At 34.6% G+C, this 27,632-nt stretch overlaps 4 protein-coding genes across 11 annotated transcripts; 2 read left to right on the top strand and 2 right to left on the bottom strand.

Annotated features, from left to right (window-relative positions):
- LOC109346699 (elongation factor 1-alpha-like) lies at window positions 392–23,585 on the top strand. 4 transcript variants are annotated; one of them, XM_019586408.1, is made up of 3 exons: window positions 392–411; window positions 21,816–22,292; window positions 22,394–23,585. In XM_019586408.1, exons 2-3 carry the CDS (start codon window positions 21,831–21,833, stop codon window positions 23,273–23,275), a joined length of 1,344 nt encoding a protein of 447 aa, XP_019441953.1. In that variant the 5' UTR covers window positions 392–411; window positions 21,816–21,830; the 3' UTR covers window positions 23,276–23,585. The 4 variants fall into 4 exon arrangements, with proteins under 4 accessions (XP_019441953.1, XP_019441951.1, XP_019441952.1 ...); XM_019586406.1 differs by lacking the exon at window positions 392–411 and adding an exon at window positions 21,174–21,233 and having other exon boundaries at window positions 21,820–22,292; XM_019586407.1 differs by lacking the exon at window positions 392–411 and adding an exon at window positions 21,216–21,233 and having other exon boundaries at window positions 21,813–22,292.
- On the bottom strand, window positions 2,795–8,718 carry LOC109346697 (mitochondrial substrate carrier family protein C-like). Of its 2 annotated transcripts, XM_019586402.1 has the most exons (8): window positions 8,598–8,718; window positions 7,556–8,552; window positions 6,108–6,525; window positions 5,139–5,283; window positions 4,910–5,025; window positions 4,711–4,789; window positions 3,857–4,090; window positions 2,795–3,564 (listed from the first exon to the last, which is right to left on the bottom strand). In XM_019586402.1, the coding sequence occupies exons 1-8, from the start codon at window positions 8,652–8,654 to the stop codon at window positions 3,235–3,237; spliced, it is 2,376 nt and encodes a 791-aa protein (XP_019441947.1). In that variant the 5' UTR covers window positions 8,655–8,718; the 3' UTR covers window positions 2,795–3,234. The 2 variants fall into 2 exon arrangements, with proteins under 2 accessions (XP_019441947.1, XP_019441945.1); XM_019586400.1 differs by having other exon boundaries at window positions 7,556–8,654.
- Window positions 15,866–19,853, bottom strand: LOC109346698 (protein IQ-DOMAIN 1-like). 3 transcript variants are annotated; one of them, XM_019586403.1, is made up of 6 exons: window positions 19,701–19,853; window positions 18,958–19,044; window positions 18,527–18,856; window positions 17,848–18,075; window positions 17,363–17,488; window positions 15,866–16,900 (listed from the first exon to the last, which is right to left on the bottom strand). In XM_019586403.1, exons 2-6 carry the CDS (start codon window positions 19,027–19,029, stop codon window positions 16,157–16,159), a joined length of 1,500 nt encoding a protein of 499 aa, XP_019441948.1. In that variant the 5' UTR covers window positions 19,030–19,044; window positions 19,701–19,853; the 3' UTR covers window positions 15,866–16,156. The 3 variants fall into 3 exon arrangements, with proteins under 3 accessions (XP_019441948.1, XP_019441950.1, XP_019441949.1); XM_019586405.1 differs by having other exon boundaries at window positions 17,363–17,482; window positions 19,701–19,852; XM_019586404.1 differs by having other exon boundaries at window positions 17,363–17,485; window positions 19,701–19,851.
- On the top strand, window positions 24,767–27,408 carry LOC109346702. Of its 2 annotated transcripts, none has more exons than XM_019586412.1 (4): window positions 24,767–24,889; window positions 25,763–25,903; window positions 26,264–26,551; window positions 26,678–27,408. In XM_019586412.1, the coding sequence occupies exons 2-4, from the start codon at window positions 25,787–25,789 to the stop codon at window positions 27,281–27,283; spliced, it is 1,011 nt and encodes a 336-aa protein (XP_019441957.1). In that variant the 5' UTR covers window positions 24,767–24,889; window positions 25,763–25,786; the 3' UTR covers window positions 27,284–27,408. The 2 variants fall into 2 exon arrangements, with proteins under 2 accessions (XP_019441957.1, XP_019441958.1); XM_019586413.1 differs by lacking the exon at window positions 24,767–24,889 and adding an exon at window positions 25,026–25,046.

Here is a 27,632-nt window from a genome sequence, read left to right as displayed (position 1 = left end):
TTTCATATATGTCATAAGCAGCCCATATGAATATGGAAGAATGGGATTAGTGCATGTTATGCATATCTTAATTTAGTATAGTTTCCCCTATCATGAAGATGAAAAGCTTAAGGAATAAAGAGCAAGAGGTTGTATGTTCGAGTCTCACCAATAATAAAAAATATGAAATTATAAGGTGATTTGATAGTATGAAAAATGTTGAAGGTTCGAATTTCCTCACAACAAAAAATACTAACAATTGTCGATAAAATAAAGTTTCCCTACCATGTGTAATGACTTAATGGTCACAAGATATTATTGAGAGTTAAGAGATATAATTTTGTTCACACATAGTTAGTTATATCTCCACTACTTGTCATATATATTTAACCCGTCAATGAAGTACGACTACTAAATTATTCTTCCAAGTTCCAACTATAAATCATGGTCATGGATGAACCCTAACGTTATGGTTTCTGTGTTGACAATTATAACTATTATACTCTGCATGGACAGAGAAAGTGAAGAGTACTAGGTCGTGCTTCTAGAGATCGTGTAAGAAGGATGAGATCACATGTCCTTATTCATGTCTCAGGCTAATAAAAAAATTTCATTCATTTAAAAAGAAAAATTATAAAAACCGAAATTAATATTTTAATATTATTTTGTGAAATTTGATTTGTTCGGGACATGAGAACAAGAAAAATTATGAGACAAGTGATCCTTTTGAATGTAAGACATAGTCTTCATAGTCATTTTGGCAAGCTCCATGTTGACAATTATAAGTAATTAAGCAGCCTATAGAAGAAGAAAAAATTATGAGTATGATTGTGTTTTTAACAATAAGATTATACCCTATAACATGATCTTGCTTAAACTAGCATAACCTTTAATTTTTAGAATACTAAGAATCATCCACACATGATTAATATGAATTAATTTCACCAACTCTTCTTATGTTGTATCCTAATTATTTATTTCTTAGTGAATATGATTCCATCTTAAATTCATAGTATAGATTAAAAGAGTGAGACTCCTCTCCATTAATGGAGAGGTAAGTGGTGTGTAAAAATAAATAAAAAGTAACATATATTGACACTTATATCCTTTTTATGTGTAATGATATTACACTTCTACCCTTAGAATACAAAGCAAAAAGTCACTTGCCTCTCCATTACTTGAGAGGAGTCTAACTCAGATTAAAACTACTAATACTATGGATAAGATATAAATGACCAAAGTTTAATTTATCAATTACATTAGCATACACTTCTGGAATGAAAAGGGTTGCTTTCACATTCTCTCTAAAGTCTCAAGTCTGAAGTTGAGTTGAAAACGTTATAGTTGCATGAACTCATTTCAATTGAAAATTTATGCAAATCTTACAAGTTACATAAGATCAGGAAAAGAAGAAGATGTTTGATATGATGATTATTTAAAACTTCAAAATGTAGCAAAATATCACATCTTCACAAGTTGATTTTTTGGGTGCTGGTTTATTTAATAATAATATTAACCGCATCCATTTCTTCATCATATATATACTCATATACAAAGTTTAAGAGTTGTCTAAATATTTTGGTGGTTCTGTAATTACTTCACCTGAAAACTAGGCTTTTGTTTTCAAGAGAACGATGTCTTATATATACCACAATTTCAAAGAACAAAATAATGTCTTTACCCGGTTTTCTTGGTAAATTATGTTTTGTTTTTATTCACTTTAACCGTATCACACAGCTTAGAGCAACTACCACATGTAATTGGAGATTTGACAGATATCACATGTCCTGAATGGAGAAGTAAGTGACTTTTTTCTTTATATTTTAAGGGTAAAAGTGTAATGTCATTATAAATAAAAAGGATATAAATATCAATGTGTTACTTTTTCTTTATTTTTAGACACCACTTCCCGAAATCTTCCTCATTTTATGTACCAAGCCAATCAGAATAATACTTTTTATCACATTTTTGTTTTTTAAAATATTCTTCTATTCACATGTCATATGTGATTGATTTAGGACATGGTGATCCTCATCCTTTCAAATTCTACTCAAGATGGAAGTTTCGTTAGGAATGAACATATTATTAGTATACTACAATTATGGTTAGAATGAAATATTGATATGGTGTCAATGTAAATATTTATATATAATCAATATATTATACATCATTTGTTTATATTACTTTTTTAAAGTTAATAATAATTAAATATAAATAATAGATGATATAATAACAATATTGTTCATATCATATCATACTTTTATCGTTCTATATTATGTCCTTATCCTAACTTATCTTCCTAACACACCTTATAGTATTTATTCAAAATATTAAGATATGTAGTTCATGAGTAAAAAAACATACAGCTGTTAGTTCACAGTATAAGCAGCTTTGCAAAATACAACAGGATAAAAATAAATTATTTTATACATGGCCTTCAAAGTTGTAAAGGGTACTCACGCGACCCGAAAAAAATTATTTTCTTACTAAAAAGGTAAAAATACTTTTGGTAGTACAAAAAAAAAAACTGAGTATCATTTATCATCAAGCATGCAAAATTATTCAAACTTGAAGTATGAAGTTCAAGTACATGAGGATATAACTACATTACCAGTCTTAATCCCACGCAAGTCTCTACAAAAGTGAAATTACAAAAGGAATAAAGGCTTGCATGTAAAAAAAAACAAGTGTCGATGTGAACCTCAGAAATTTCAGGTGGGTCCAATCGTAATTTATTTCATATCCTCCTTCAGAAGTAGCCTACTCTAAACTATAGTTTCAACCGCAAGAATCATACACTTTTCAAAAGAGTACCTAAAATATGAAAGACTCAAAGATCAATTGAACTTTTTTAGTTTTTAAGTGCCCTACAAGATGATTTTCTTTGACAAAAATCTGTTGCTATAAATGCCAGACTCAAAACCAACAAGGTGTTGGTCTAGTGGTGTGAGACCTCGCTAGATTCCGAAGATACCAAAAGGTCAAGAGTTCGATTCCTATGAGCGACACTTGTTGGGAGGGGCATTCACGCACTCCGAAAGGGATTAGTTCCTTACCCAAAAGGGTGAGAGAATATCCTTGGTAGTGCCGAAAAATGACAGACTCAAAAAGAACAAAGGATACAAAATATGTATTTCAGAGCAGCAGATTGAAAATCAAGACATGAATGAGCTGCAATAAACTCAAAAGGGACTCAATTTCTATAAGACAGTTTTGTTGCTGTATAACAATCACAGGGGTTGTTGCAGCTATACATTATTCTGAAGTGCCTCCCTTACCAACTTGCTCATTATTTTTATTCATAGCCTTCTTGGCTAACTCATAACCTGCAAAGTTCATGGCACCTAGAGGAGCAATCCAAAAGAACCTGGGCAATGCTCCTTTAAACAAGCCAAGGGGTCCCTCATGCCGGAGTATAGAAACGACTATTACAGTCATCGACACGGACCGACCCTGTGCAGTCATCATTCTAGTTTTCATCACATCGAATGGTGTTGTGATAACAGCAGCCAAGCCACCGGATAAAGCTCCAACTGCAAGTGTTTCCCATGCTTCCAGTTCCCTTCCTAGTAGTTTTTGGACGCCCTAAAATCGAAATACCAAGACGGATCAGTATCCAAAATATAAAATAGCAGTCATGATACGATACCATTTCAATGTGGAACAGCTGTAATTCTATATATAATCCTGCCCGGCTTTACTCAAAGTTTAAGTCTTCTTAATTTGGATGAATTAATACATTCATTATCATATATACACACACAAGTTCCGAACAATTTTCTCGAATGCACAAGCATAGAAGTAATTCCACCAACAAACTCAAGGTCTTTAACGGACAGACACTAAAAAGGCATGCAGGATTTTGAAAATTACATACCTTTTTCGATTCAGCATAAAGCCCCATGCCAGCAACATAAAATGGAACCTCACGACAAAGGGTAGCTCCAGTTCCGCGAAAGAAACCCCGAAGACCATCCTGCTTCCAAGTTGCAACTAAAGCCTCACCCGCATTGTCAAAAAGACCAGCCTGCAACCGTTGCTTTAACACCTCACAGGGGATCCGCACAGCTGTTCCCAAAAATGTGCTACAAAATGATGCTATAGATTGTACCTACATAGATGTCAATATGTGAAGCTTACACATCTTAAAAAAGTAACAACAGCCAACAAATCAGAATCGATTTAAAAAAAAAACAAATCAGAATCTATTAAACAACATTATGAATATTTTGTCAAAGTTTTATACCTTAATCAAAAATACGAATTGGTATATAAAAAATATTAACCTTAGGTATGAGCACCTTAATTAAATCATTCAAGTTATTTTGATAAAGATATTGAGCTAAATAATTCAGCTTAAGCGAAGACTTTTTCATTCTTCTAGTTATGGCAGGTGAGACAACAGGTAAGCTCCCTAGCTGGAAATGATCATCGAGACTTCAAGAAAGTTCACTGCAATAGTTTAGCTATATTCTGAACCAGTGTTCTCAATAATAAGGCTGCCATAATAGCTTCGACTAAAAACTAATTATGTAATACAGAAAACCAGAAAGGTTGATTTGATGGGACAAAACAAGGAGATGTGTACAATTAGCTGGGTGCTCAGAAATTGTGCAATCCATTTTATTTGCTCTGTATTCCAAACAATGAGCAAGGAAAATGAGAGACAAAGGAAAACATAATCAGATGTAGTACAGAATATAAATAACGGCAAATAGGATTTACAACTACCTGGAGTTCTGGTAGTGTTGGAGCAATGTTTAACAACACTAATTTACTCGCCTCAAATATCCCAGTCCGTAGGCCATGGCTGCATTATAAAAAAACTGGCATAAGCTAAAAATGAGAAAAAACAATATTCTTTTCCACTAATAATGCTTCAAGAGAAAGGAAGGTGAGAGTGAAGAAATGGAGGGGTCGAATAAAAAACCTTGAAAACTGTCCAAGAATTGCAGGGATTGATCCCCTGTATAAACCACGTGCTCCAATCTGTGGCACCTGGGCAATGACTTCAGGGAAGGACATGGCTGATGCTTGTACTCGAGTCTAACATACCAAACAAGACAATGATTGAATCGCCATTGAATCACCAATTAGTACATAAGCAGACCACATTGAATTACCAAAAATTACACAAATCATTAAGTCGAAGAATTTACCTTGATTGAATCAACTGGATGCAGTAAAGCGCAAGACAAAGCAGAAGTAAGGCCACCTGCCAATGCAGATCTTAGAACACTTCCAGCAGGAATTTCAACAGGTGGTGGAACGGCAACCACAGTCGCAGCTTCAAACCAAATACTCCTGAATGTATAACCGTAACAAAAATTGTTTCAAACACAGTGGATATAAACATTGACCGCTAGCCGTAATTGATACAAAAAGGAAAATATAGTACTAACTGCAACACTTTTGCATTATCTCCAATCTTTTTGCATAATTTCAATTGAACACACACTATCATTCTAAACAAATAAAACAAAGCAGCAAAAATATGTAACCACCTTGCATTTTAAGATAGTCACTTCCCTATATAGCAATGGTTTGGGGACTCTGTGAGCACTAAACAAGTTCGACTTAGGAGCAGATTTTTATGTTGTTATAAAAAGGTTTTCGTAAAAGCAAGGGGAGGAAAACTTTGTGGCAATGTGCAGTTTATGCAACTATTTGATGCAATTGATTGAAATGAAAGGTCCACATCTTTAAGGATGTCTCTTTGTGATGCAGATTAGTTATGCAGACTCTGCTCATAATTTTGAATTTCCTGTTTTGAAGGATATATTATCCCCCTGTCAAACATTATAAACTTTATTTATATTAAATTTCATTTTTTTCTATCATAAAAGAAATTGTGATGCATTGTCTACTTAAAATGGACAATCAAATTAGGCATATCGCAAAGTTGAATATCTACGTCCCTGAATGATGTTAACACCAACAGATACCTTACAAGCACCTAAGTTCAATAAGATAGTAGTGACACTTATTGGATCCTCCACCACACGACCCAAACAAATAAAAATGAGAATAAAAATAATAAGAACAAATTCAAAAGGATTATTAATGGTTGACTTTTTATCTAACATATGAAAGAAGGAAAATCTATCAAATGGCCATATATGTGTTACCTAGGATCCTCTTGTAGACGATCAGAAGGAAGCAGAAGCATAAAATTGCGAAATTGTCCATATGAAATAGATTCTTCTGTGTCTGCATCTAGAAATCGCATCATAGCAACTGCGTTATCTTCATTTGCGGGGAGTCCTGCATTCTTCAGTGATTCCAATATTTCACTCTTCTTGAGTGTCCCTGACTTACTTAGACACAGAGAAGTATATGCACGAAGAATTGTTGGCTCCTTCTGTTCCACCAATGATAAGAACTGTTTCCAACCAAAGGACCTAGTTAATAAGTGACTTCTAGCACGGCTCATAAATTCTTTAGCATATCTTCGTGGAAGCTTTCTCCTTCTCATTGCAATTTCTAGATCTTCCAGAGTTACTTGGCCATCACCATCTCTATCCAGTTCCTCAAAGAACCTCCTCCCTGTACAATAATGAAGGTAAAAAAAGAAGCATAAATTTGCCTTTCGATAAAAGTATCACAAACAAAAGAACACTCAATCAAATGAGAAGGAAATATTAACTAAACAATGAATACATGAATGTCAGAAAAAGATCAGTTAAAAGATATCTTACAAACTAGTGTCAAGTATAGATGTATTCTGTGCAGATGAGTATGAAACCATGATGCAAAAAAGGCCAAAAGATCACAACTGCGTAAGATCAAGAGCCAGTATCCATTGCAGGAAGCACTGACATAATCAGGCAAAAGAATTCTGTTACAATATTTTGATATGTAGGTTGTATACTAGAATAATACCCAAGGGTGGGTCCTCCTTTCTTGATCCTTTTCCAATTCTATTACAAGTCACAAATGCCTTATGACTGCCGTCACTGGTTCTAAATGTGGTCTCTGGAAATAGCTTTCATATTTTTTTCATTCCTCTCACTACAGTTAGCCCAAATAATTTAAGGCAGGTCGACAGGATCTCCCAGCAACAATTTTCCAAAAACGATTTGTTCTCGGGAATTAAAAGTTAAAACCCTGCATTTGAGAACCATAGGAAGATTTATCAAACTAACCTACATTACTGCTTACTCAAGTTATATTACCCCCAATGGTCCAATAACATTAAATCCCCTGTCATACCACTCTAAGCAGCGACTATGAGCTAACCTCCATTATCATTATATCGACCATATAAATAAGAAGCCGGGTCCTTTTACACTTCAAATAAACTAATACTCCTTTATATTTACTGAAACAGATTCCTCCTATTTAGGCACATTGATATTCTCACATATCATACCCTGTCCATCCACCCACATGCATATTATATCCTTATATCCAGGTGTATGTCGATAATTGAATTTATTACAAATTAAAACTACACCGTAATCCAAGGGGTACCATGAATTACTAATCAATAACACAAGTTGTTGAGAAATTTTTACTTGTATTTTATGCAACTAATTCAAAAAAATTTATTATCTTACTTAAGATGTCATCATACCTTCAGCCTCAGTGTATCTAAAGAAATCTTGTACAGAAAATAGTTTCTTCTTATCAGGATGGTCTTTAGATGTTCTACCCAACTGAGGTACCAGCTCAACCAATTCTGCGAATGAAACAGACGAAAGTGTAGACTTTAGACGCTCCACATTTGATAGAGGAATGGTGAATATGTTATTAGCAACCTTCTGTGGCAAACTTACTCCAGTTTCTTCCTTGTTTTCCTCGCTACGATTACTATCTCCGTCCTCTTTTGATGGAGGGTATTCTTCTCCAAGTACACTTGATGGTACACCACCCACCTTTGCAAAATTTAAATTTCCAAAGAAGCCATTCACATCTACTCTGTGCCCTTCCAAGAAACTTGTGAAAGCATTGACATGACCAAAATGAGAATTGGGCAGAGAAGTTTTCTCAGTGTTAAGTTCATTTTCTTGCACTCTATGATCAATACTCTGAAGAGTGTGAAACAACTGATCAAAGATAAGACCAACAAGGCATTCAAGTGAAACATGCTCTCCACCCTTCTTCCACACACCATTTTCTCTGACTTTCTTTTCACTCTGCTTCACTTCACATGATGAAATATTAGGCTTGATGCAAGAAAAGAACTTATCTTTATCACCACTTTTCTGAAACTTCTTCCTCCCATTTTTGAAAGGAAATTGAATAGCCTGAAGAAAACCATTAACCAGCAAAGACCAAGTCACAGCAAACTGAAAACAATTGGTGCAACAAGTACCATTTTCCTTAGAAACTTGAGCCCTATTTTCATTCCCTGAATTTTTTGAGAACATGCCCAAGAAAGCCTTCAAAGGAACCTTAATTGACAAACTTTTTTTCCTCTCATCAGCAGCACCAACATAACACAAACCATTATTGTTCTTCTTCTTATTATTATTATTCTTATCCACATCACTTATCTGAAATTCACCACCTTGGACAATTAAACAAACACCTTTAGCCTTGTTCTTTGGCAAGAAACAATGTTCAAGATCCTTTGCCACCTTTCGAATACCCAATTCAAAAGGAGACAGAGAATCCTTCATAACTTGAATGGAATTGAAGAAAGACTCAAGTGGGTCGTTAGTAGACACCATCTTTAATCAACCCTTTGAAAAAGTCACAGTCTTTTTGCACTTAGTGTTGATGGGTTCAGAAAAAAAAGGAGAGAGGTTAAGTGTAATAAGATTGGTGGAAAGAGTGGGAAAATAGGATAAGATTGGGAAAGATATAAAGAGTTAGCGTTGATACTGAGACTGATATGGGTGGCAGAGGAACAACAACAACATCAATATTTAGTAGTAGTAACAAGGAATATCAACAACATTCACAAAAAAGGAAGTCAAAGGCCTACATTAGTAGGAGTTTAAGGGGAAAAATTACTGGGATAGTGTAGTCAAACTACACTATCCCAGCTTTGGGGTAGGTTTTGAATTATTTACGAGATTGGGGTAGAATTTAGTGGATCTCGTGGACACCATCCACGACTTTGCCAATGTCGTGGACCACATATACGATTTCCCTGGAAAGTCGTGGACCACATCCACGACTTTCCTGCCATGTGTCAGGTTAGTGTAAGTCGTGGACCACATGCACGACTTTCATGGCAATGTCGTGGATAGGGTCCACGATTTCCAAGTCTATATATATTTTCACCCCCAAGTGTAAAACCACACTGGATGAAGAATTGTACCGTATAAAAAAATTTGCATCATACTGGAATTGAAGAACTCTGAATATTTAAGGTAATTTCCAATTGTTAAAATTTTGTTATGTCTTTTATTTTATTTATAATTTTACTTGTTACATTTGTTTAAATTTAAATATGTTTGTTTTTTTTTACTCTTATATGTAGATGGCAATTATTAGAGATATTGTTAGTGATTTTAGTGATGAGGAGGACATCGAGCTTGATGATGACGAGCATGATGATGTTCAGATTACCACACATGAAGCAGTTAGCGTAACATATCATAATCCTTCATCTTTTTTCGTTAACATTGATCATCAATCTGGACAAGATTTTCCATATAGAAGTAGTAACATAAGTAATGAAATAGATAATGAGTTATTTGTTGGTATGCAATTTGAATCAAAGGAGGCAACAATAATGCGGTAAAACATTTTCATATTAGAAATTCTGTTGATTACGTTGTCGATGAGTCTAGGCCAGATAGATATGTTGTAAAATGTAAATATTATGGTGTTGGGTGTGATTGGAGACTTCGAGCATCAAAAAGTTTGAAGCGTGATATTTGGGAGATTAGAAAAATTAGTGGAAGTCACACTTGTGTATCCACTAATATTTCACAAGATCACACGAAGTTGAACTCATCTTTCATCGCAAACTGCATTGTGCAACTAGTATCAGAAGATCCTGGTATACCAATCAAAGCATTAGTGAAGGAAGTGGTAACTCGTTTTGGTTATACGGTCACATATAGGAGGGCTTGGACTGCTAAACAAATGGCAATGGCCCAAATTTATGGTGATTGGGAGGGATCGTACAAGGAGTTACCTCGTTGGTTGAATGCTGTTCAATATTATGCACCAGGTACAATTGTAAGATATTCAGCATCTAACCTTGATGAACATAATACTTTAGTTATTGATAGGGTGTTTTGGGCTTTCAAGCCGTGCATTGAAGGATTCGGTTTTTGCAAACCAATCCTTCAAGTTGATGGGACGTTTTTGACTGGAAAGTATACTGGAACTTTGTTAATAGCAAGTTCCCAAGATGGTAACAGACGTATATTTCCAGTAGCATTTGCGATTGTAGAAGGAGAGACCAAAGAGGCATGGGAATGGTTTTTCTACAATCTTCGGACATATGTTACCCCACAACCAAATATTTGCATTATATCAGATACGGGTACAGGTTTATTAGGTGCATTACGTACTGAGCTCCCTCAATGGTGTGATGGTCATTCTGTATATTGCATCCGCCATGTTGCTAGCAATTTCAACAAGGAGTTCAGAGATAATGATCTGAAAGAAAAAGTCATTGAAATGAGTAAGTGTTGAAATGAATGTCAATTATGTGAAACTGTTTGTATGTTGGATTTTTGTGAATATTTTTGTACTTGTTGTAGGCTATGAATTGATGCGGCCAAGATTTGAGAGAATGCTTGCTGTATTACGTCAAAAAAACTCTAAGGCGGCAGCGTGGTTAGATAAAATCCCAAAAGAAAAATGGACGCAATCATATGATGAGGGGAGACGGTATGGCCATATGACGACGAATTTGGCTGAATGTGTAAATGCGGTTCTGAAAGGAGCAAGGGCCTTGCCCATTACTGCACTTGTTAGAGCAACATATCATAGACTGAACTCCTGGTTTCTACACCATAGAAATGAAGCAAATAACATGATCAGGGCGGGTCATGTTTATTGCGAAGAATTGAGTAAGGTGATTAATGAAAATAATCGAAAAGCTACTAGCCATATTGTACGAAATTTTTCGAGGGATTCAGGAGTGTCGGAAGTCGAAGTTGCTAGTACCGGTGGTAGTCGATACGCAAGAGTATACACAGTTAGATTAATGGACAACTGGTGTGATTGTGGGGAATTTCAATCACTTAGATTGCCATGTTCACATGTTATTGCTACTTGTGCATCATTGAACTTAGACATGGATAGGATGAGGACGAGGATGAGGATGAAGATAGGATGAGGATGAGAATGTGGAAGAGGAAGATAATGTGGATGAGGATGAGGATAAGGACACCAAGCATCCGAAATTCCTAAATTCCCCTCCTCTGTTTTTTCCCGAATATTCTTCTCAAAAAATGGAACATATTGGTCCAGGTCCTATTAACCCCTCCCTTCTCACCCTACAAAAAGATCATGTATCCACCAACATTTGGAATGGTGGAGAAGTGACTTTTCGAGCAAGGTACAATTTTTGGCATAACTTACCTTCTGCACCCGTGTTAGAAGTTATTCGTAACACGGCATTTGGGCACATACTAGATATCGGAACTATCGAAATCAACAACCACCTCATTACGGCGTTAGTTGAGAGATGGAGGCCGGAGACTCACACCTTCCATCTACCAGTTGGCGAGTGCACAGTAACTCTCGAGGATGTTGCATACCAACTTGGTTTGCCAATAAATGGAGCTCCTGTTACTGGCGTTACAAGTGCAAATTGGGAAATGATTTGTCTCAACTTGTTGGGTGCAATCCCAACTGACAAACAAATTATGGGTCAAAGAATCCAAATGAGTTGGCTCGACTCAACATTTGCGGTTCTACCTCCACATGCTGATGATGTTGTTATTGAGCAACATGCAAGAGCGTTTATATTACGCATGATTGGAGGCTTCCTCATGCCAGATACATCAGGATCACGAGTCCACCTGATGTATCTCCCATTGTTGGAGGACTTGTCTCAAACATTCCAATATAGTTGGGGTTCAGCGGTATTGGCGTGTCTATATCGTGGAGTATGTCGTGCGGCACTTATAAGTCACCAAATTGAAATCGGTGGCTGCTTACATTTACTACAGTCATGGGCATATGACCGCATACCAATGCTAGCTCCAAGAGTACACAACAACGACTCCCAAACTTTCCCTTTAGTTCAAAGGTATATTTTTTTCCATTATTTTATTAATAAAATTCTTCAAATTACAATAGTTTTTGTTTGAAATTATTCATATAATAATAACTACCAATAACATTACATTTTAGGTGAGCGCAACATCTAATCGCCACCAACATCCCTGGTCATGCAACGAACATAATACGGTCAATGTTGGATCGCTTGCGCATTGATCAGGTAATTTCTTCAAATTCAAAATTTTAATATATTTACTATTATTTCTAACTATTCTTGTATTCATTAATTACTAACTTTTTTTATATATTAGTTTGTGTGGACCCCATATAGGAACATTACCTATGTGGGCCCCATACCTGATGTAGTCAGAGCACGTGTACCACTCATATGCTTTTCAACTGTTGAGTGGCATGCTGCTGATAGGGTGATGAGACAGTTTGGTCTACAACAACCCATCCCAGAAGATCCAATTAATCTGGAGAAACAACACAAGATGGATCTACGTGGGAAAAATGACTACAACTGGCCTCAAAAGCATGACCAGTGGATTCAGGTTTGGAATAACCGGGAAAACTATGTGGTCAACGGTTTTCCCGATAACCAGCCTTTGTACCATTACTCGCAGTATATGCAATGGTACTTACAAAGGACGAGGAAATACATATCTCCAGATGGAGCATATTCAGCCGGATCGGTAATAACATATTATTTTATTTTATTTTATTCTATTTTATTTTCTTTTCACATATTCTAACAAATTCAATTTTTCCATTTATTCAGTACAATTTTATCAAAATGATTCGGGATAGATGTGCTCCTACAAATGTGTTTCCAAATCCGTTGCAGTCATTGAATGACGTCTATCACAACTGCAATGAGATGATGGAAGCATTTGCTCAACTAATTCCAACCGTCTTCTCCTCAACTACTTCTGAAGCTCCTCCTCCACAACACTTCCAAATGCCTTTTGCACCTGAATATCAACAATATGAGAGTCAAACTCAGACGGATACTTTTCCGCAGGCATACACTCAGACTCCTGCTCCTCAACAACAACAACAACATCCGTTTGGGTTTGAACCTTACGGAGCAATGGGTGACTACTCCTTCTCTCAATTACCATCATCTTCACAATTTCAAGGAATGCCATCAATGTTTGGCACTACTTCAAATACTCCATTCTCGGCATTCAACTCTCAACAATATTATCAGCCGACAATGCCTTCCCAAACAAACGATGACGATGAAGATGATGACGATAGTGAAGACGAAGACAAGGAGCAGCCACAACTGGTTAGAGGTGGAAGACAAAATCAATCGCAACAACAACAACAACTAAGAGTTCAACCACCTCGAAGGAGAAAGGCACCTGGATGTGGAACATCATCTCATAGACGTCATTAGGATATTTTTTTTCCCGCTAATCAAATGTATTTGAATTTTAAATTACAATTTATGAAACTTTCTTCCATTTCCAATTCCATTTTTCTTATTTTTTTAATTTTAACTTACAAATTATGACAATTCCAAAAAAATAAAAAAATACCATACTAAAAAATTACAAAAATACATTAACTTAACTAAAATTATAACATGTTAAATTACCATACTAAAATACAAAAATAATCATTTAACTAAAATTACCATATTCAAAATATATTAATTTTATAACTTAAACAAAAAAAAAAAAGTACGTAAAACGATATAACCCATGCAAACTCGTGTATGGGGTCCACGACACTGGAAGTCGTGTACCCCATCCACGATTTCAGTGAGGAGAGAGAAAATTAAAGGGAAATCGTGGGTCTGGTCCACGACTTTCCCCTGGAGTCGTGCCTGTCATCCACGACTATGCCAAAGTCGTGGACCCCATCCACGACTTTCAAAAAACTACCCCAATCCCGTAATTATTTGAAAAGGTACCCCAAAGTTGGGATACTGTAGTTTGACTACCCCAATCCCGTAATTTTTCCAGTTTAAGGTGTAATATTTTGGTCCTATTCGCACACTTTCTCAGTGTCCGAGCTGAAAATATCTATGGGTATGTAGGACTAACTCTCCTAGCAGATATTTTTTCATCCACGAGACTGAAACTAATATATTACTTAAGGAACATCAAATATGTATCACTTGAATATATCTTTTGAAATTATATCAAAGAAGGGATGTATTTATTATTTTGAAATGTATGATATGTTTAATTTTGATTATACTGGTACTATGTTTATACTCTTTATAGGTAGAACACAAGTTAATATTATCCGATATATTATATTTGAGGGGTAAGTTTGGTATGCATTATAAACTTATTCAAAAAATACAGAGATTGTTTTAATGTATTTTAGCTATTTTAACAACAAAGGTTATGGTCGAGTATTTACTATTTACATCAACTATGTTGAACGTTTTCTAGAGGTGCAAATTTATTACTCTCATTAAGATGATTTTAATAGTAATAATGTAATAAAGCCAGCATGGAGATGTTTTAATTGATTTTGGAAAATTGATGTGAATGGCTAATAGCTGACGTGGGATTGTGTAGGATTCAGGCCCAAAATTTAGGAGTTAAAGACTCTCAACATTATTGTATAGAGAAATATATAAAAAAATTAAAAAAATAAAAAAACTAGTTTATATAATATATATTATTGTATAAAAATTTATATCCAATAAATACATTATTCAGCATTCACTTGTATTATCTTTTGAAGATAATCAATGATAATTAAACATGAATAATAAATGATACAATATATAAAACTCATACATATATATTTTGAGATAACAATTTTCATTTAAATGTAAATATAAAATAAACAACTTGTCTCTGAGATCATTCTTTTCCAGAAATTAGGGTAAAAAATATAAAAAATGATATTTAAACAATCAATTAATTTTCTTCCATATTTTGAATTAATTCTTTGAGGTTTGAATTGAGATAAAGATGGAAAGTAAGTAAGAAATATAAAAAGCTTAATTTGTTATAAGAGAAATTGTACTAATTGAAGATGCTCATATAACATTTTGAAAAATATAATATGTAAAAGCAATGCTTATCCATCTTGAGCTTGTTTCATTTATTTGAGTAAAGCATAAATTCAACTTTACAGAAAAATTGTAAATGAATGGTAAAACATTATCTACCCTACATTTTTTTTGTCATTCCATGTACAAATGAATTATGATCAATCACATAAAATAAATTTAAATAATATTTTTTAAATATAGATTTCTTTTACCAAATATAAGTTTTTTACTATATGAAGCAACATAAAGAAATAAGGTGTACTCATATTAGCAAACCTTATATATATTTATTTATTTATTTGAAATATATATAGAACTTATATACAAAGAAATACATGTTTTAGGCAAGTTCTCGTTAAATCCGAGCTACCCGAAACCTAACGAGTTCGACGATAATAGCATTGTTTTTTAACCCCGCTTAATTTGGGTTTTGGATTTCGGGGTTAGATAAGCACAAATTCAACTCCACCCCACCCTATTGCTATTCCTACTTCCAGCGCCCCGATTTCTGGTTACCCATACATAATTTCACTTATTACTTGATGCTTGAGAACATACATTTTCCAGACCTGCCCCATATCAAAAATCACATGTCTAATTTACTGATTGCTGTTTTTCATAGCATCATGAAGAGAATAGAACTTGTATAATAATTTCCTAGCAGTTAGTAATAGCATAATCAAAGTGCCAAATTACATTAAAAAGGTGAAAAGTATATATTGTCATAAAACAATAGAATCATACCACAAAATCAATTCTTTTAGACAACAGCACAAATAGCAGTGCTAGTAAAAGTTATAAAGAAAAAGTTAAGGTTGTATATCATTTGATGATAACTTGTAGAAATAAAATGATGACTTGATCTTTCAATTTTCCTTGTATCATTCTTCTGAAGAAAAAGTTGATAGAGAAAATTATCAAAGATGACATATACAATCTTTTTAGTCATTCTTCTTTCTTCATTCACAATGATCTATAGGATTTCTGCACCAATGGCATTATATATCCCTACCTGCTCCCTCCATTTTTCACTTTAACTTTCACTTTCTCTTCAGGGATGGTAGCAATAGCAACACTCTTATTGGAAACCATTGCCACCTTAGCCGGAATAGAAAGCCTTCTAGCACCAGATGGAGACGGTGAGAAAGAAAGCCTATTCTTCGCGGAAACGCCAGCTCCTTTTTCAAGCATTGTGCCTTTATTTCTAGATGGACTTGGAACTAGGGACTTAGCCTTTGCCACCTTTATGGATGGTGATGATATTTGAGTTGAAAAGGCTGGTGAGTTAGCAAGGCTCTCATTATCTCTGGCAAGAGATACCGAAATGCTATGCCTGTGATTGCTTTCGTTTTTTATGCGAAACATGCTTGTTGAGACATCAGCACTACCACCCCATGAACCACCCTGTCTTGATAATGCCTTTGCTTTTGCATTAGCCTTTGGAGCTGAGGGGGAATTGTTGTTGTGGCTGTGAACTCGGGTTGGTTTTTGGTTAGTAGCCGGAGAAGAATTCTTACTCTCATGATGATTTTCATCGCGGAGAGTATACAATTTTGTGATTTCCCTTACTGACATGGTGGCATGGCTTGAAGCAGCACTCTTAGCAGATGCATGATCATTGTGTTGAATAGTGCTTTGCCCGTCCCATGGTCGTGAAGCCATCCATCGCTCTAGCCAATTCCAGCCCCAGTGAGGGTCGTGTGGATCCATAAATGTCGCATTTGCGGATTTTGGAGAGTTCCTCCATGTTTGCTGTTGGGAAAAACAATTAGTCATGGATAAGAGGAAATCATTTATAACATACAGAACAATTACATGTCTAGACCAATAAAATAGGAGTCCATCAATGATTTTTCAATCTGTTTTGCAGTTTTCATTTCCAACGGAATTGCTCGGTAATATGCCTTGGTAAGTGTAGGAGTTTCATATGAAATCTTTTACACTATCAATTGCAATCCAAATCACTGCTGTAAAGACTATCATGTTGACCTCGCATAACATTAACAAGTTTGTAAATCCATCTTATAGTATACCATATATCTGTTATCACCGAGTACAAAAATCAAATGCCTTCTCGTCTCTATTAATCCGGTGACTATTTTTTTAAGATTAGCATTGATCAAAACAATATTCAGTTTTGACAAATCAATCATCATGCTAAATAACATCTAAATGTAAATCAGTGTAATTAATAAGATTCCATATATATTTTACCTGATGTGATAATGAATAGGCCAAAGCCTTCTCTCTTCTCATAGCAGCTACTTGCCTATGCAACATTTTTGCTTCAATTTGCTCTTTTGACTGCACCCTAGCATCCCATTTTTCTGCAACCTGCTGCATAAGTATTTTCCACTTCATTACAGATTTCAAAAGCAGAATTTTTCATGTATCATTCATTCCAAGTTTACTGGTACCACTGAATAAGTAAGTTATGAAAATATGTGAACTTAATATGACCTCAAGTTATTTTCTTGTGAGTAGAATATTAACACTATTTTCATAAGTTTTAAAAGGAATGATGCACAAAAATGCAGAAGAAAGGAAAGTGGGAAATAAGTGACGAGTTGTCATAAATTAACCCGCAAAGCATTAGACTTTGTTCATATATTCAGATCTCACTGAAAGTATTCTCCATCATGCATTGCATTTGGACCATAACCTGCATTATAACATGCAAATACACATAAAATGCTTACAGCTGCTTGCAACTTCTCAAGTTCCTTTTCACGCTTTTGATCCAGTTGACGCTGAAGAGCTTGGTTCTCCTCGGACATTCGAATCCTCCTCGCGTGAATCTGAGACTGCAGCCGTGAAAAAGTTTGCATGCATTGTAAGGCTGTAGCTGCTTGCCGTTTAACAAATTGCCCTTGAATCAATGTTTTCAACCTCGCCAAACCTCTCATGCCCCGCAATGATCTTCTTGCCTGAACCCCCCAAAAACAAGAACTATTATTAAGCATAAAAGTCACTAGTAAGGTGTTCTAGCATTAATACAAATTCTCAACATAATTAAAGAAACTAATTGATTCCGGGAACGCTGTGAGCCTTCCCATTATAATTATAACAAACAGACTTTGGTAGATAACCATGAAACTAAATTCTTGGGTAGAAAAGCAAAACAAATGCAGGAAATTTTGAACTTCTCCAAATTATTGCAGCATGCCGCGTATTAACAAGAGTTAAAAAGTTGTGGAGGATACATATTCCCGGAACCTTGTTGGAACAACAATCCAATAGATCCAACTACAATAACACTAGTTTATTATAAAAAAATTGAAAATAAGTACAAATATTTGGATGTGAATAACTGCATTCCTTCTCATTTTTATTTTCCAAATTTTATGTAAGACAAATAGAATGATAAAAAGTCCATACCAAATATCCCCTGAACGCGGTCTGAATCTTGAGAGCTGCTACTTCTTCCCCGGCTTTTTCATCGTAATGAGACACGGCGTTGAGACGAGCAACCTCTGCTGCAGCAGCAGCAGCAACAGCAGCACCTGCTGCAACTGCAGTGACTAAAGCCAAAGACAAAGCTTGATTGTTCTGTTCACTATCTCCCTCCCTTGGCTTAACAACATCTTTTCTAGGTGGAAGAGAAGGAACAACCGCAACCGGTGCTCTTGCTTCTTCTTCAAATCCTGGTTCAGGTGCCTCATAATACCCAAAACATCCTAGACTTGACTTGTGTTTCTGTTTCTGTTTCTTCATGAACAAAACATAATTGGTTTGGATGAAAATCTTTGAATGATTTCAAAAGCAGTAATGTAAAAGTATAGAAGATAATTAATAAGTATTATTCAAACCTGTTTTTTTCTGGAATCTGAACCATTAAAAGCTTTCTTCACTGTAGAAAACCAACTCCCTTTCTTCCCCATGTGCAATTCCTTTATCTTGATCAAAGCCAAATGACATAAATGAACAAATACATCATCATTATTATCCATAAAGGGAAAAACAAAGAAAGAAAAGATTATATGAATAAACTTGTGTTAGAAGTAATTTAATTCACTCTGGTTAAAAATGTCATATAACATCTCAACTTAATGCAGATTGAATTCCATGCAAAGGGTTGAAAGAAAATAGAATTACTTGCATTGAATTGAATTATTGTAAGCGGAAAGAGACATAGAAAATTCAGCATAACATCAAAATGGAACCATAAATGCTAGAAGCAGATAAATGAATATATTCAATAAAACATAAAAGTGGAAACTAAATAGGAAAAAATAAGAAAAATAAAAAACACGTTTTCAACAATGAAAATTCTAGGACTTTCACCCAATCCATTAATGCAATGATCAAATGTTGAAGAACCAAATTGCCAACAAACCCAGATCAAAAGTTCCAATTTTGAAGGCTTGGTTTCAAGAGAAAACTTAAGAAGAAAATAAAAGTAAGAGATGAAAATTACAATGAGGAGAACCCATATACCATAATCTTAAAATTATATCAATCATTCATAGATAGTCAAATGAGAAAAATACAAAAACAAGGGACAAACAACATAAGATATTATGTCAAAAATGAAGTGTTTGAATTCCAAAACCTTAGGATATTAGAATAAGATCTCTATCTTCGAAATGAAGGTAATTTTCCCTGTGAAGAGAAAGAAAGAGGACAAAGGAAGAAGAGAGGGAAGGAGAAAAGTTCAATAAACAGAAAGAACAGAACTATTACAGCATGGAAATTTATGTCCGGATAAGTGGGACCCTATACAGATTTTGACTCCTAAATTTAACGTTAATTAAATAACAGCGTACCAATACAAAAAAAGTACAAAATAACATGCTTGGTTGTCCTTTTCAATTTTATAGTATATTATTTTGTTGAACAATTATAATTAAATAAAAATTATGGATGATACAATAAAAGTGTATAAGATTTTTACTTATAATTCATTTTTCTTCCTTGTCTTGTGTTCTGACATATTATTTGTAAGTGTAGTGTTCTGACATATTATTCACCAAAAATAACCTACTTATGCTGGCAATAAATTTGAACTCACAACTTATGAGTTAACAAAATATATAATTGACTTTTTTCCTCTCATTTTCTTGTTCAATTTAAGATTTCATTATAAATATATATTTGAAAGTTCCAATCAAATTACCTCATGGCTGAAGGCATGCCTCCTTTATTTAACAATTATAACATTTTAAGTTATACAAGTGTTAGTACTTTTAAAAACAAAAAATACTATAAGTTATGATAAAAAAACTCTTATATTATTAATGTATACATTTTTTTTATAATTATTAAAAGTGCACTGAATGGCAATGGTGCCAAACTTTAAGTGTAGATGGTTGTGGACAATTATACAGGTATACAAATATTTACAAAGCATATGCGACGTTGGAATATAGAAAGTAAAAGATAAAATAATAATTCTTATTAATAAACATAGGGAATAATATTTAACATTCCTAATGACTATGACAACTTATAATTAAAAAAGATTAACTATTTTTGGACTATTAATAAGGAAGAATGCAAGGCAAAATATAAAGATTATCTTAATTTTTTAAATAAGTTAATACATTAGTGAAGAAGTGAGCCTTAAAAGGAATATGAACCAATATGCAATATGTCTAGTGAATGTATCATTTTTGTAGTTAACATATTTAGTAAGTCTTCAAAAAATTTATTTTATTTTTTCTTTTAATGTTAAAATATCATTTTATTATAAATAATATGATATTGCTTATTTTTATAAACCTTACTCTCTTGGTTGTGCAGCCATAAGATAAATAGAGGGAGTGGTGCCACATTTGATCAACAAGGGTAGAAAAAATGCAAAAAGCAAGGGCAATTATGTCAATTAAAAAATGAATTACTTTATGTGAAATCTTCTAAAGTTTAAAATCTATGCATACTCATTATAGTTTTTTTTTACATTATCTTTATATTATTGAAGAGAGTCAACAATATTTAACATATGAATTTAATATATGAAGAGGTGAATGATTCACTACTAGTATAAAAAACGAATATATATATATATATATTAGATCTTTGTTCATTCTTCTCTATACTCTCTCTCTCTCGCGTCTAGGGCTTCAGCGTAAACTCTTCTTCAAAGGTAATATTCCTTTGTACTACTGCTTCTTTTTTCGATATTCGTTTTTGTTCAATTGAATCGATTACGGCCAGGATAATCAATCTTTCATTTATGATGTTTTCATTTCACCTTTTTCTACTTTCTTATGTTTCTATTTGATTTATCATTTATTATTGGATCTAGATATTTTGAAAATTGTGCATATATTGCAATCATTGTTTTTGATGATTATTCATGTATAGATTTTGTTTTTTGTTAGTTGTTTTGGCCTTGGTGTGCATAAACATGATTTCATAAGTGTTGATTTCTGTTTTGTAATCATATAACCTGTCTAATTATTGGGCCAAATGTAATTGTTTGATCTTGTCCAACATGTGGTATTTGTTGTGTTTGATTTGTGTTATTGATTTGTATTTGGTATTTTCACTTGTTAAGCATTATGATGGGTTGATATTTTGCTCATCTCAATTTCCCCATATATTACTGGAGTCTCTATTTATGGCAAAGACAATGATGCAAGTTGAATTTGGTTTATTATTATATATGTTGCTGGTGTTTTGGGATAGCTTTCTCATAGTTTTTTGTTGGAGGACCTATTTATTTTAAGTTTAAAGTGAAATGGGAAAAGAGAAGTTTCACATCAGCATTGTGGTCATTGGCCATGTCGACTCTGGGAAATCAACTACCACTGGCCATCTGATCTACAAGTTGGGAGGTATTGACAAGCGTGTCATTGAGAGATTCGAGAAGGAAGCTGCCGAGATGAACAAGAGGTCCTTCAAGTATGCATGGGTGCTTGACAAGCTTAAGGCTGAGCGCGAAAGAGGAATCACAATTGATATTGCTCTCTGGAAGTTTGAGACTACTAAGTATTACTGCACGGTCATTGATGCTCCTGGGCACAGGGATTTCATTAAGAACATGATTACTGGTACATCCCAAGCTGACTGTGCTGTTCTTATCATTGATTCCACCACTGGTGGTTTTGAAGCTGGTATTTCCAAGGATGGACAGACTCGTGAGCATGCTCTTCTTGCTTTCACTCTTGGTGTGAAGCAAATGATTTGTTGTTGTAACAAGGTATATTATTTTGTTGACTTCATTGCCTTGTAACTCAAAGACTCGTTTTGTTAACTTTCATTTAATAAAATCATGTTGTTATTGCTTGCTCTCTGCAACAGATGGATGCTACTACACCTAAGTACTCCAAGGCTAGGTATGAGGAAATTGTGAAGGAAGTCTCTTCCTATTTGAAGAAGGTTGGATACAACCCTGACAAAATCCCATTTGTACCCATCTCTGGTTTTGAGGGAGACAATATGATTGAGAGGTCTACGAACCTCGACTGGTACAAGGGTCCAACCCTTCTGGAGGCTCTTGACCAGATCAATGAGCCCAAGAGGCCATCAGACAAGCCCCTCCGTTTGCCCCTTCAGGATGTCTACAAGATTGGAGGAATCGGAACTGTGCCCGTGGGACGAGTTGAGACTGGTATTGTGAAACCTGGAATGGTGGTTACTTTTGGCCCAACTGGTTTGACAACTGAAGTTAAGTCTGTTGAGATGCATCATGAAGCTCTCCAGGAGGCCCTTCCTGGTGACAATGTTGGATTCAATGTTAAGAATGTTGCAGTGAAGGATATTAAGCGTGGTTTTGTTGCCTCAAACTCTAAGGATGACCCTGCCAAGGAGGCTGCTAACTTCACGTCCCAAGTTATCATCATGAATCACCCTGGCCAGATTGGAAATGGTTATGCCCCTGTTCTTGATTGCCACACCTCCCACATTGCTGTCAAGTTTGCTGAACTTGTGACCAAGATTGACAGACGATCTGGTAAGGAGATTGAGAAGGAACCCAAATTTTTGAAGAATGGTGACGCTGGACTTGTCAAGATGATTCCAACCAAGCCCATGGTGGTTGAAACTTTTGCACAGTACCCTCCACTTGGTCGTTTTGCTGTCAGAGACATGCGCCAAACTGTGGCTGTGGGAGTCATCAAGAGTGTGGAGAAGAAGGATCCTACTGGAGCCAAAGTCACGAAGGCTGCAGCAAAGAAGAAGTGAACCGTGCTGGATGCTTTATCAGGGAAGCTCTATTATTACAATAAATGTTGGTTACTTGTTTGCAGTACTATTTATTGTCTAGGTAGTTTGTTCGCCGGACACAGTTTGAAGTCTGCGCCATCACCTTGCAAGTTTTATTCCCAGAACTGGGTTCTGGATCGCAGGTGGCATGGCTTTATTTGGTTTTTTATGCATTTTATAAGTATGTGTTGGTGTGTAAACTTATGTTTGTAATGAGTAGTGAGTTTTAGGACTCGTCCTACACTACACTGCTTCTTTGGTTTCTAAGTATGAAGTCTATATTTGGGACTGTGTTTGTTACCACTAATGCAATTGTAGAACATCAATTGGAGTTGAAGAAAAATAAATAATTTAGTGGTTCCCATTAATGAGTAAGAATACTTAATAAATTCAAATATAGAAATAATGCATTAAAATTGGCAAGTTTTAAATTCTAGTGTATTTAAAATCATTTCCCAGTAAACAATTCCTGTATTTGATTTGTTAACCAATATTTTTTGGATAAATTCTAATTTTATTTGCATTCCATATATAGAATTGAATAGGATAAAGACGTAACAATAGAATGCCTTGGTTTCATTAAAAAAAATAGAACCCCTTATAACATAAATCATGTTCCATTTTGCTTGATGCTAAACGCTTATAAATTTGTATAAAAAATGCTTATGAATTTATTCACCAAGAAAAACGCTTATGAATTTTGTAAAAAATGCTTATGAATTTAGGCTGTGTTTAATACACATGCTAAAAAAATACAACACATACATTATACTCTATGATGAATTGATACACTCTTATATTCATTAACATTCCTTTTTAATCAAATTTAATTTTGTATTTATTAACAAAACACGTGCATTATATACTCTTATATTTACTTGTTAGAAACGATTTGTTCACATAATCTCACCCTATTATCTGTAGTCGGTACAACATATTTTATAAATTGAACATAAATTAGACATTAAACACAACATAATTGGCGCAATAAATAATATGGATTACATGGTAGGTTAAAAGGTAATATTCAGTTATCACAAACATAATTTAATTAATTAATATTGTGAGGTAGCAAAATGTATCTAATTGAGAAAACACTTTTTGAGTAAGTTGATATGTACCAATTTGATCGCCAAAAAATTAAAATCTAAACTAATATTCAGTTATCACAACCATAAGTCAAAAATAGTTTGTATTACATATTTTAAATATACTAAAAAAATTAATTTTGACTCATTTAATATTTGTATGAATATTTTGAAAACTTTTCAATAAACAAATGGATAGAATTAAGCATTTTGAGAATGTCTTTACTCTTTATACAAAATCAACTTTGGTTGTGTCGCGGCGTGTGTATTCCACAGCCATTATTGACATTTGACTTTCCAATTTTATTTTCTTCCTTCTTAAAATAAATAATGTAATGACTCTGATAATTTAATTAAAATCATTATTAATTTGAGCAGAAGAGAGAGAAGGGAACCACGTTGTTCTTTGTTCTGTTTCTTTCTTCTTGTTCTTCCTCGGTGTTGTGTAGTTGTTACAATTTCTCTCACCTACCCCACATTTTCATTCCTTCTTTCTTTCTCAAAGGTAAACCTATCTTCACTTTTTCCATATATTCCTTCCTTTTCCTCCATTTTCTATGCTTCTCTTCTGTTTATTCATTCTCTGTTGATCATCAATTAATTTGGGTGGTTTGGCTCTTTTTCTCATAATCATTTGATTTTGTTCATCTTTTTACATTGAGGTACTACTGTTCAAAAGTTTCGATTTTTTCATCTGCTATGAGTTTAATATGAAATTTAATGTATTGGGAATGAGTAATATTTGATGTTTTTTTCCTTAATGTTTGTAACAAATTTAAATGGGTTGTTTTCATGTGATGAAAAAATTTAATCCAGATAATTCAATGGAATTGGGCCTTGAAATTTGACCTATGGGGATGGAAAGGATCTGAGATTACTGAACCTATATTGTTGTAAACCGAGTTATTGCAATCTGGAATTTGGAAATGCTTTCAACTTGCTCAAATTTCTAGTGTCACTCTTTGACATTCAAGACTAACTTTTTGTGTTTGATTCAATGAATAAGAGATGGGGAAATAGTTTCAAGTCTTGACAAGAGTTTTTTCCCTATGTATCTGGAAAAATCAGAAAATGTAAAAACTAAAAAGAGTAAAAAAATTCTAATGCTTCATGATACCATGTTATTAGGGTTTAGTATTAAGTTTCAACTTCATGGGTTTGTGTTCTTGACTCTTAATTTTTCATTGCTAGCAGAATTTGAGAAATTTAGTCTATTTTTTTAAAACAAAACGTTTTGTACCCCATAGTCGAAGATTTTAATTAGTTTCATTTTTCGGGATTCCTAGTATTGAACTCAGTGGATCCTCCATAGTTTATTTCTCTTGTCCATAATTCCAGGAAGCATTTCTTATTTATTATGGTTTCCCTCCATTTGCAGGTCTTCCAATTTCGAAGCAGAAGAATGGACTTTTTTACTAGAGACGTTAACGAGGACTCTTTGCTTAGATGTCCATTCTTGAGGAACATCAATGAACCTACTAACTTTTCGTTCTCTTCACCCGTGGCTTTTCCAACGCCCGTAAGTTTTCCTTTTTAGTTGACATGATTCTCATTTTATCCTTTACTTTAGCCCCAATATATGTTTTCCTGTCATCTAACATGTCTATGGAGATTGAAGAATGATCTTGCTCGTACATTTACTTTAGATCTATGCACCCACTTTGGCCAAAACTATGTCTATTGTAAACTAAAGCTTCTATTTCATGAAACAAATTACACGTCGTACTGAGCTCCAAATATTTGTTCCTTCATAATAATATATAAAATTATCTGTAACTTGTGGAGCTGGGATTTAATGCTGCAATCACACCATTTACTTGATCTGTTATTAGATTCGAAAGAAATCGCCATACTTACAAAATATCTGTCTCTTACACAGATGCGTGTGGCTGAAGGTCCAATTTTTGAAGATGGTCCCAATTTTGATTTAGCATTTAGAATTTTTCACGGGAGTGATGGTGTTGTTCCCCTGTCCGGAAGATCTTCCCAGCGTTCAGAGAAAGTACAGCCTCCCAAATCCCAATTCAATCCATTGGCTGCAAAAGCGGCAACCATTAGCCTATCATCGTTTGGATTTGGCGGGCCTTTTGGTTTTGATGCATTTTCTGAGAAGTGGAACAACCAGAAAAAAAAATCCAAGTCGTCAAAGAAAGATTCTTCGTCAAAGGTATTTAATCTTTTTTTTTTTAGGGGGAGGTAAAAAATCTTTGGTGTAGTTGAAGAGTACTATTAAACTTTCAATCATTTGGATTATCTTTTCGGTGTCCCTGATGTGTGTTTAATTAATATTCAGGATAGTTCAAAGCATGAGGCAGCAGGCGATGAGTGGCTGCAAAGTGGGAATTGCCCAATTGCAAAGTCATATCGGGCAGTCATTAATGTCGTACCACTTGTTGCAAAAGCCATTCAGCTTCCTTCCGGCATGCAGTACAAATGCCCACCTGCAATAGTTGCAGCACGGGCTGCTCTGGCACGCACTGCATTCGCAAAGAACCTCCGCCCTCAGGCCCTACCGACAAAAGTTCTCGTGATTGGGATGCTTGGAATGGCAGCTAATGTTCCATTGGGGATATGGAGAGAACATACCAAGAAATTTTCACCATCATGGTTCGCCGCAGTCCATGCAGCTGTTCCATTCATAGCAATACTAAGGAAGTCTGTGTTGATGCCGAAATCAGCTATGGCATTTACTATTGCAGCATCAGTGTTAGGCCAAGTTATTGGATCAAGAGCAGAGAGGTACAGGCTGAAGTCCCTTGCTGCAAGAAACTCCAATGCCGGTTCAGCTCAGGTACAAGTAGCGAAAACAAAAGAGAGGCGCTGCGGTGCCGATACTACGGATTGGAATGCAGTCTCTCTTCAGCTGACAGCACCTTCCTCAACTGATGTATTTTGCTGATCATTGATCTGTTTTCTGCACTATAGTTCTCTATCTGTCTGTAATTTGATACAGATTCTATGTGCTTTATTTTGACTTGGAATGCGAATAAGGAAATAAAAGTGTGAAAATGTATGTCTCATTTATTTAGATTCAATCTTTACTCTTTATTTTATGCCATGTGGTAATGTCAAATGTGCTTAAAACATAATTGAGTCAATAAATTATAAGCCAATACACAAGGATTTATGTTTTTTCTTATAATTCGTAACTATTAATCATTTCTGAAATATATTTGATCAACATATAGTTATATACATATGTTTGTTTTTGTCAATGGTATCCTATTACCAGTAACAAATTAAGATAA

Source organism: Lupinus angustifolius, chromosome LG04 (genome assembly GCF_001865875.1).
Source record: "Lupinus angustifolius cultivar Tanjil chromosome LG04, LupAngTanjil_v1.0, whole genome shotgun sequence".
In the NCBI taxonomy this organism is placed as follows: domain Eukaryota; kingdom Viridiplantae; phylum Streptophyta; class Magnoliopsida; order Fabales; family Fabaceae; genus Lupinus; species Lupinus angustifolius.
This window is presented reverse-complemented; position numbering and strand designations above follow the sequence as displayed.